General features: G+C 37.5%; 1 protein-coding gene across 1 annotated transcript; it reads right to left on the reverse strand.

Moving 5' to 3' along the window:
- Positions 1-501: 501 nt before the first annotated feature.
- On the reverse strand, positions 502-9,285 carry LOC133303833 (probable aspartyl aminopeptidase). Its single transcript, XM_061503801.1, has 11 exons — positions 9,115-9,285; positions 8,884-9,019; positions 8,718-8,796; positions 8,414-8,616; positions 8,239-8,308; positions 7,659-7,781; positions 7,324-7,479; positions 2,265-2,438; positions 1,408-1,482; positions 1,186-1,326; positions 502-945 (listed from the first exon to the last, which is right to left on the reverse strand). Exons 1-11 carry the CDS (start codon positions 9,194-9,196, stop codon positions 724-726), a joined length of 1,461 nt encoding a protein of 486 aa, XP_061359785.1. The 5' UTR covers positions 9,197-9,285; the 3' UTR covers positions 502-723.
- Between the last annotated feature and the right edge of the window lie 1,144 nt (positions 9,286-10,429).

The raw sequence follows: 10,429 nt of genomic DNA on the forward strand, positions 1-10,429 counted from the left end.
GTTGTAGCTATAGCTGAAAAACTCGCAGGTGTTGCAGCTGTAGTTGATACTTCTGATTCTGCCATGGCTATTCAATAATCCAAACATGAAATTTGATAGTAACTCAAGCTGCCGCTGAATCATAATTCAAGCGTCTCATTGTATCTAATTTTGATTCCGTGACATACATCATCCAGACAACCCTAACTTTTCTCCACTATATTTGCTTTAATCAACTGGAAACTCGTTAACCTAGCACCTAAATTCAATCAATGAATTCTCGAAGTTTGGATTAACTTATTTTGGATTACAAACACTTATTTTAATTTTTGAAAGAATTTCTTTCTGAAAAATTGTTTTTACAAGAGAACTCTTACCTAACATATGCGCAGGCAGTTAGGCACATATTATACACATGAAAGCAGCAGTTTCAAAAAACAGTATTATTCTGCATTTCTGAATTAAATATTGCTCTAGAAAATTCATAATATATTTATTAGCTCTAGATTTATTTCACATCTGAATAGTACCCCATTAGAAGCACGAATGTGGACTGTTCATGAAAAGTGCAGAAAGCACACATAAAACAGATGCTAATATTGGTTTCATCGAGTCAAAATTATTGAAGACTTCATAATTATAAAGTCAGCGTTAAAAAAATGTTACTAAATTACACATGACGACCACTTCAGCAACAACATCTAGAGCAAAGGATCGACGAGCAATTCCTCAGTCGAGATGAACCTATATGTCAACGACAATCTTAGCATCCAAATGGGAGAAATCTTGAAAAAAGACCTTGAAATGCTCATATGAATACTTCACATCATCAACAGCACACATTTCTCTTATGCTATGCATTGACAACTGCGGTGCACCTACATCAACAGTGCGAATACCTACGCCACTTGCAAGGATTGGACCGATAGTTGAACCACAAGACATGTCATTGCGCACCACGAAGTCCTACATCAACATACCTCGTTATAATTCATTATCTCATACTAGTGCTCACACAATTCCAATCCTCCACTCACCACTGTTTCTTCTGATAATTCAAAACAGGTAATAATTTTGCTCCTTGAAAAACTACGGATATTAAGTGGAGAGGACTTTTCTAACGATTGTATCTTCCTCCGCAGACACAATTTGTTCCAATCAGAGAGGAGGAAAAGGGACAAAGATAAAACTTTTCACTAAGCTGACCTGAACAGGAAGGTTATGTTTTGATGCTATCTCCCTGAATATGAAGGATGTGACAGCATTGGTTGCATAGTGTTGATTTGCGTTCTGTTTAATGACAAGTCCTCCATGTAGTTTAGGCTGATGGTTTTCTTCATGCTTGTCCTATGAGAAATTAGGTCTTCGATAAGGATCAACAATTTGAATTATCGGCAACAGTAAATCAAGGCACATAAGAAGACGTACCGTGTAGTTTGGGTGTAGTGCATGTGCCATATCAGCAGATACAAGGAAGCTTCTTTGTATTGCTTTCTCAAGAAGCTAAAACAAAATCACCATAACGAAAACTAATTAAAGATTGAAAGCATAATTAAATTGTGGTTATTCCACCATTTAAATATCTCGAATACTGACTAATGGAGTGGTGCTGTACTGAATAATGAGGGTTGAAATAACCACAACGCCTACCTAGATTTAAATAACACTTTTACCACAATTTTTGTACACCTTACAGATTACTCCACTCATGTTTCAGAAACATAATCTTTACCCTGTTAACCCCTTGAAGATTCAGAAACACTCAAACTGTTAATATTTAGTTAAAACTAACAATTAAAAGGTCATTCAATGTGGATGTGATCATTTTCTTTGCCAAAAAAGAAAAGTCCAGACTTTTTCCAATGCTTTATTTTTAGCTGTTTCAATCAGAACTCACAGCATATTCCACTATTTTTTTTTTCTTTTTTCCTAGTTTATGCATAGAACTCGACCTCTTCTAATACTATGTTTTAAAGTACAGAAAACAATGCATCTTGGTAATTTTGTGTAATTTAGGCAAGAAATTACCATTTACAGTGTTTATGAATATTTACGGGGTTTTGGTGTATGCTTCTAAAAATTGATAGATGTAAAGTGTAGAATTTTACTGAACTAAAGTTGATTTGGACAAAAAATTCAAAGTGTAATTTACCCTAACATCTATAGTGTCATGTGATAAAGGTACTACCTACATGCGTTTATCCTCAATGGAAAGTAAACAACAATACATTTGCTCAGTAACACTAAATAAGTATATTCCTTAAGCATAAAAAAGGGCATTATACCTTTGAATTTGAGCTGAAAGAATTTGTGATCCTAGAGAAAGCATCATGCACCACAGGAGAGCCAGCTCCTTGGGCAGAATCAGATCCACATTCCTCGTGGTCAAACAAAGCCACCATTCTAATGCCAGTCTCTTCCTCCAGACTGGTGTCAGAGGATGTAGCATCTATTAATGCCTGAAACAGAAACCAAGATGTTAACGTAGGATAATCAACAACTACTGCACTATTTTATTTAAAATTTTTACACATCATCTGCACACACATTCTAATTTCCTGGCAGACAGTCGCATAATCTTAAATCTTAAAGTCCCTAAATCCTTTAGTAAGACACATGCACGTTGTGGCGTTCGTATCTGAGAGGTCATCCACACCACACCTTTTCCTGAAAAGGGAAGAGATCCTATTGGATCTTAAGTTGATAAAAAATTTCCCTCGGACCAAGGGCAAGGCTCCACTAAGAAAAATTCTTTAGCTAAACCTAAGATTGGTAAAGTGAAGCATATCAAAGAATGACAAAGCCAAACCAATGATACAACCTTCCGAGAACCCACTCTAAAAAGTCAGTTGTTGAGGGGGAAGAATCAAAGAACCCAAAGCCTATATATAGTTATATACTATTACGATGTCATTGCAAGATATGCGAGTTGGAGTCCCACATCGGAAACATAAGGTTCTGGTGTAGGGTTTATATGAATTTTGGGCTGTCCTACCTCATGAGCTAGCGTTTGAGGTGAGGCTCTCCCAAGGTTCGTATCAATGGTATCAGAGCCTTCCACTATGTCTCCCAGTTGCAATTGAGCAGCGCGACTGGTGACGCTGACATTGCAGTGTTCACCCAGGGCTAGTAAAAGACTAGCACAAAGCCAGCCTAAGTAGGTACCGGGGCTGCGAAGCATAGTGGAATGTTACGATCTCATTGCAAAGTATGAGACTTGGAGTTCCACATTGGAAACACAAGGTTTTGGTGTGGGGTTTATATGGACTTTGACCTCCCCTACCTTACGAATTAGCTTTGGGGGTGAGGGCGTGAGTGATAACTCATATTTTATTACACTTATTTGTTACTCTTGATTAGTATTTTTAGGATTTATTTGAATAAAATAATGATGTTTTGAGTTAATTTACATTTTTAGTTTTTGATTGGGTTTAATTTATTTTCGTCAGAATTTTTCAGCTTTACGTTACTTCTGTATTTTGGCCATATCTTGGTCCACAGTTGTCGGATTGACTCCGTTCTTGTTGGGTTTTTCAGATAACACAAAGGGCTACAATTCTTATGAATAGCTCGAAGCCCAATTCGGATTGGAAGCTAGTCGATTTCGTGCGCCAAGTCGGACACGTTTTGCTGAAGTTTTATTTTATTTTATGTATTTTATTTCGTATTTTAGACATATGGGCCGGTCAGAACTGAAGGGGTATATGACGGCAGAGTAGGAAACATTGTAGTCATTCTGTAATTTTCAAAATTGAGGATAAAAGTATTTTCTCTGAAGCGTTCTTCATCTTTTTCTTCTTCTTCTTCTTTTTATTTCAATCATGTTTACCTTAGCCATGCGAGGCTAAGAACCTTTTAATCAACCTAAGGGTAATGGATTCCATGGATTAGTCTTGAGGATCTGCGTTTATTTCAAATCAGTTTTGTTTCCCTTCCCAACTCAGATTGATATCGTGCGATCGTGGATATTCAATCTGAGGTTCGCGATTGCGATTATGGAAAGGGATTAATCATCAGATTTGATGATTAGGTTGATTGACCCTATGACCTTAAATCAAGCGGGCTGATACTCTGCGATTGTATGAGTAGAAACATCGTCTTTGATCAAATGCTAAGCGATCGCTTAGAGAGGGTTGTCAATTGGAAATAAGGATTCTGATCCGATTGACAAATCAATCACGATTCTGATATCTTCTTATCCGAGGAAAGACGTCCATGGAACCCAAACCTTAGGTTGGTTATTTTTAATTACGAATTTTAAATCCAATTTCATATTCTGCCGTTTAAATTATTCAACCAAGATTCAAAAATCCCCCCTTTTAATTTCTGTTTTGATAAACGATTTTTATCCAAGCAATTTCCTTGAGAGAGACGACTTAGGGTTTCCTCTCTACTACAAATTTTCTGAACCCTAATAAATTTTTTTTTTTAATTTGCGCGAGTTCGACAGCTCGTGTCAGTGAGGCTCTCCCAAAGTTTGTATCTTATACCCACACAAAACATGCCATAACATCAATGTGGGACCATACTTGTGAATAGCCCCGCTTTAGCACGCTATAGCGGAGTTGCGTTGCAGTGCAACGGCCGACAGCCACAGATCGCGTCGCAACGGTCAGGCGAAGTGTAGCGGCTGCTATTGAGGCTTACAATAGTTTCTGCAAAAGTGTTCTCGTCGTAGAAGGAAGAGATTTACAACTTCGATATAAGTGAAAGTGAAGATGAAGATTTGGATGTTCATGATTTCAATTATGATTAGTTCCTTTAAGTTCTTTGATTTTGACATTTCACTTAAGTGGCAATTTGAATTTTGACTAATTTTGTCACTTTATTTTGTTGTATTACATTATTTGAGACTTTAATTCCTTCAATTTGCTTATGATTTGAATTTTAATGTTTGAAATCATTTATGTTTGAGATTGAGATCTTCAAATTTGTTTTTTATGTCACATTTTCATATTTTAAGTTTTATATTTGTGGAGTACAATTTAGTGTATCACTTAGGTACACTTTGCACAATAGCGTTGTAGCGCTACCCATGATAGCGCTATAGCAGTTTGGAGGGTTAACCACTACACGCCACTATATGAGATTAATAAGTATGTGTGGGACTCTAATAGGATTCGTTTATATACTTCTTATATTTCTATGAGATCATTTAAGATACTCCAAACTATTTTAAGATATAATCAAGATATATGAGATATTTCTCATATGTTCTAACAAAATCAAAGAGACCATAGAAAAGAAGTAAAAAAAGGGGGAAGATGATGGAATTAACAGAAAATTACAACAGAAAAATTAGTCGAATGTGAGGAACTTCAAGTGTGAAGAACACTATGCAGCAAATAAAAAAGACAAAGGGGCACGAATACTGAACAAGAGACCTGCATGAAGGGCATAAATGACGCGTGCGGGAGAGAAGGTTAGCAGAGGATGCCAGCAAGCAGTGGGTGTGGCACGCCTGGAAACAATGCTGGAAAGAGGTTTGACAATCCGGGGGGGGGGGGGGGGGGGGGTGGGAATGTGCTTTTACCCCTGATCACCATAGCAAACACAAGACAACGACCACAATTTTGGCACATCGGTCGCAACCCAAAAACATGACGTGAATCACCTCCAGTACCAGCCATATGCATGATGTGACACAATGACATTATAGTGCCACTATTGCGGGCGATTGACTACCCTGATTTGTACAATACCAATAACCATAGCACAATCAGTCTACCACTTTTGAAGTTTTCTATTGCAGGGACCCGCCCACCCGGTTTAAATGTCCAACAGATTCATCAACTATAGAGGAAGTAACAGGTTAATGGCAGAAAGAGACCAGAAGCTGGGTATCTGGATAACTTAGTACAGGTCTTTGACAGAATGAAGGTCCAGGCAGACGTGAATGGAAGAGAAGTTTGCCATCAATTGGGTGATTTGGTTTATATTAAAATTCAAACGTACAGGCTCAAGCGATCAAGTTCTTAGGAAGAAGATTTAAAAGCTTAACCCTACGTTTTATGGGTCTTTTGAAGTCCTAGAAAAAATTGGACAGGTTGCTTACAAACTGAGCTTACCAGGTAGCGGCCGTATATATCCAGTCTTCTATGCGTCATTGTTGAAGAAATCCATATCTGCCTGCGGTAAGCCAGCCTTTGGCAGGTTTTATATAAGAAGATTGGTAGCTAAGAGTGCATCCAGAAGATGCACTCGATTGCAGGACCACCAAGAGGGCATGACTGAAGTCCTAATCAAATGGCAAGACCACAAGACCTACCAGACTCCGAAAATTCTTGGGAATCCTCAGCAGCTATACAGGTGCAATTTCCTCCATTTCACCTTGTCGAAAAGCTTTGGGAGAAAGTATAGTTAGGAAACCACCTATCACTTAGGTGTTTGTTAAGAAGGGATGCAGGGTATCAGGGTCTCTAATGCACATAGGGGAGGGCGTAATTAATGCAATAGACTGCCAGTGTGGCAATCAGGGAAATAAGGGATGGAAATTCTGTTTTGACTTGTAAGGATATAAAAGGAAGTACATGTTACCATGCTGGGACAGAAGGGTATTTGCTTGGAAGAATAAAGGGAAGGCAAATTAGTTAGTTTAGACGGTCAGAACAGTTAGTTGGGATTAGTCAGATAAATAAATAGGGGGAAGTAAGGGTAGGAGGACCATTTAGGGAATTGTATTTTAAGAGAACCGAGCAAGTGCTCAGTTGTGAAAGGGGCAACCCTTTGTGAAGGGGAAACCTTTGGAGGAGAGATCTTTCGTCTTGTTCTGTTCATTTTCAGTCAAACAATAAAATCATTAGTTTCTTTTCTCTATTTCCATCGTGGGTTCCTAACAGTGCAGGACCTCTTGAATGCCCTGAGTTTCTTTATTTCTGTGTTCATTCCATCTTTTCCATTCTAAATCCATCATATAGTTACTGATATCATGCTGACATCAGTATTCACAGCAAATAGTACAATACGCAGACCTCATTTCATTGAGATATGATCCAATTCTACAGAAGACTTAACAGAAATCCACTAACATCAACAGAAACACATTATCAATCTCTCTTTAGTCCCCACTACATCAATAGATACTGCAATTAAACCCAGAGTACCTTAACTGTAGTCATTCAATTAAAGCATAAATTATAATGTTTTTGTAAACATATACAGTGGTGATATTCAGAAGCTTTTGTTAATCCTTGCACTATAGAACAATTTAAGTCCAAAATGGCTCAATTTATAAGCAGTATCTAGAGTGGCAAACTTCAAAACCAAGGTTATATTTCAAAGTTCATATCTATACACATGCATTTATAACTTGACTAGAAGAAGTAATCTCAATAAAACTTAAACCTTCAATGAGCAAAATGACATGCAGAGGTTATCAAGCCGTCCTGAAAATATGAATTCCTTTTTAGCTCCGGCAACTATACTTGGTTGTGTATCACAAGCTTGCAATTCAAAATCACAAATGTCATCTGGTTCACACCCAAGCTTACTTGCAAGCAACTGTGGAAAATAAAGAAGACAATCACCAACAATTAGACTCATAATCATCATGTATACATGCCAAGACCCAAGTAAAGGATTACAAGTTAGAAATAGTTGTGACAAGTGTTAATGACACATATCATCCCAAAAAAGAAAGGTAAATCAAGAAGGCATTGTGAGTTTCAAAGCCTGTTAACCTGTAGAAGAAGAAGGTGGTGCTTTGTATTGCTAGTGCCAGTTTTATCATTTTCTATCTTTCCATCACTCTGCTTTCCACTATCAACTGAACCATCTTCAGAGGACACTTTATTGAGCTCCGCCTGCAAGACAAAGCTCAATGAATGCGTAAAAGCTAAATCCAAATAATGAAAAAAAAACTTTCAATCTCAATAAGAAATATTTGTAGAAGCTACTTATTTCTTTTACTTAACTACAAACGAGTCTCAATGTATACCTGCCCAAAACAATCAGCATCATCAAAGATACAAAACACAAACATGATATTAACTAACTTGTAACATTGCATGCTAGTAAAAGTACAAAACCCATTTGCAATGAAAAGTTATTGTTATGCAACAAAATACATATTTAACCAATAACTGAGCTCTCTAATGACATGCAATCATATAAATAGTAACTCAGGTAACCTAACTCCAAAAAAAAAAAGCATTTACTGTAGGACTCGATGCATTAAACCTGGACAATTGGACATCTCAATAATAATTATTTCCTATAGACCAGTCAAAAAGCTTAAATTAGCAAGAATTGCGTGATTACCTTTAGCGAAGTAGCCAAGATGGGAAGAAGATGAGTCTGCGTGTTTATTTTGAATCCATCTTTAACATCCCTGTACACAAGGAAGAAGATGACAAACTGATAATAATAATAATAATAATAATAATAATCAAGCAAACAAACAGGCAATGCATCTCAACAGCAACAAAACCTAAACCTGTCCAAATGAATAGCCAAAGTTGGGATCCGCATAATTGGTTCCTCAATTCTAACAAGCCTATGCGAGTACGAATCAGAACCTGCATTTTCTTCTCGTACAAGGACCCTCCCAGCCACAGTCAAATCCCTATCGAACCATGTATGCCACAAACCACCTCCATAGGTTTGGACACCAACTTCCAAAATTCCACCTTTAACCACCTTCCAAAAAAACACATATCTCTCTCTTACTAATTAAACACTCGTTGCATTACATGCATGAAATGATGACACATTCAATAATTGAACAAATCCAAAATTACCTTGGTCACCGGTTTCAGTTTCAGACAAGGACTATCAGTATGAGCTCCAATTACGTGGAATCCATTTCCAGCAACGAATCTGAGAAGAGTGAGTTGCGAAAACGACATATTATTATTACTTTACGTTTCGTGTGAAAGAGAATAATGAGCAAATGACGGAACCTACCGTTTACCGACGGCGAAGGCGACAATGGTAGAGTGGTTCCTGGTGAAAAAGTACTTGTTACCGGCTTTCAATTCCCATACTTCCCTCTCCGAAAGCTGCTCGAACCCCGCGCTTCGCAACCGCTTCTTCGCCTCGCCTGAAACGTCAACGAACGATTCACTGAGTCAGTGCTGTGCGTTTTGTCGATAGCATTCGCGAAAAACGAGACGTCGTTTTGTTTTGTTTTTTTACCGACGGCATGGAAAGCAGTTGGAGAAGCGTTCAAGAAGTCGATCAGATCGGAAACGACGCCGTGGCTCTCTTCCTTCGCCATTTTTTATCCGATTCCACTTTGACTCTCGTGTACTTACAAGTCCTCTGTGTGTGCGAGGCTGAGAAGTGTGGCGCGTGTACACACTTTTCTATCACTGTTGAGTGGAGTCTATCTAGTTCGCTTTGGCAGGTTACATTAGACTCGGGTTGGGCCCAGTATTTAAACCCGCAACCAACAGGGTCAAGATTAGACTGACATGATATTTAAATAAAATTAGAATTAAATTATGTTATAAAATTTTCAAATAGAAAAAATTATATGCTATGCATTTAAGTGAAGATGAGGTTTAGGTTGATGTTCATAGCGAACTTGAGAAGAAAAATGAGATGAATAAAGATGAGATCGATTTTGATATTTGTAACATCCCAATTTATAGGAATATTTATCCTAAGAAAATTGAACTGACTATATACATACACCTTCTTACAATTGAAGTTCATGATACTCCAAAACATAAACAAAAGTAGCAATCTCCCAAAATACACCGGATTATACCACAATGGCTACTAACTAAATTATTTTATTAGTCAACATGCCATTGTAAGGTAATTACACACAGAATATCAATTACTTCTTGGACTAGTATCTTTATTCTGAGTTCTTGAAATGAAATTCCAATAAGGTGAGATTTGAATACTAGTAAATCATAGAACTATCAAGTATACTCTACCATAACTCAAGAATATGTCCTGGTGGACACTATCTCATAATTACAGCCCTGTTGAGATTTCCTGAAAGAAGAATATTAATATGCACACACATATATATAGAATTATTACCCGTTTAAAGCTATTGTAAGGTTTTGAAGACTCTATATAAGCTACTGTATGTGTCTGTCCCTTATGGACCTGTAGGTGTATTCAGCTCATCACAGTGAGACGTCCCTCACAGCTGTAACTATGGCACCTGGTAACTCTTAGGCATTATGCCCACAACTGTACAATATATATATATATTGGAATTCTCAAAAGAATAACATGATCTAATAGGAGAGGTTAATAAATAAGACAGATAAACATTAATTATATGGCCAAACAGCATTGCATAGTAAATTATATGTTACAAACACCCTCACTGGGCTGCTTGATAGAGCGACCTACACCAGCGAGGAGGACTAGAGCAAGTGAGATAACAGGGGCTGCTTGCTAGAGCGAGCAATTCTAGAGAGCATTCTCTCTCGTGAATGCTTACTGCAGAGAGCAAGTTCAGCGAGCAACACCATATTGTGGAGTT

The sequence above is a fragment of the Gastrolobium bilobum genome, unplaced genomic scaffold (assembly GCF_033153095.1).
Source record: "Gastrolobium bilobum isolate Gb01-03AN ecotype WA unplaced genomic scaffold, APGP_CSIRO_Gbil_v1 utg16919, whole genome shotgun sequence".
In the NCBI taxonomy this organism is placed as follows: domain Eukaryota; kingdom Viridiplantae; phylum Streptophyta; class Magnoliopsida; order Fabales; family Fabaceae; genus Gastrolobium; species Gastrolobium bilobum.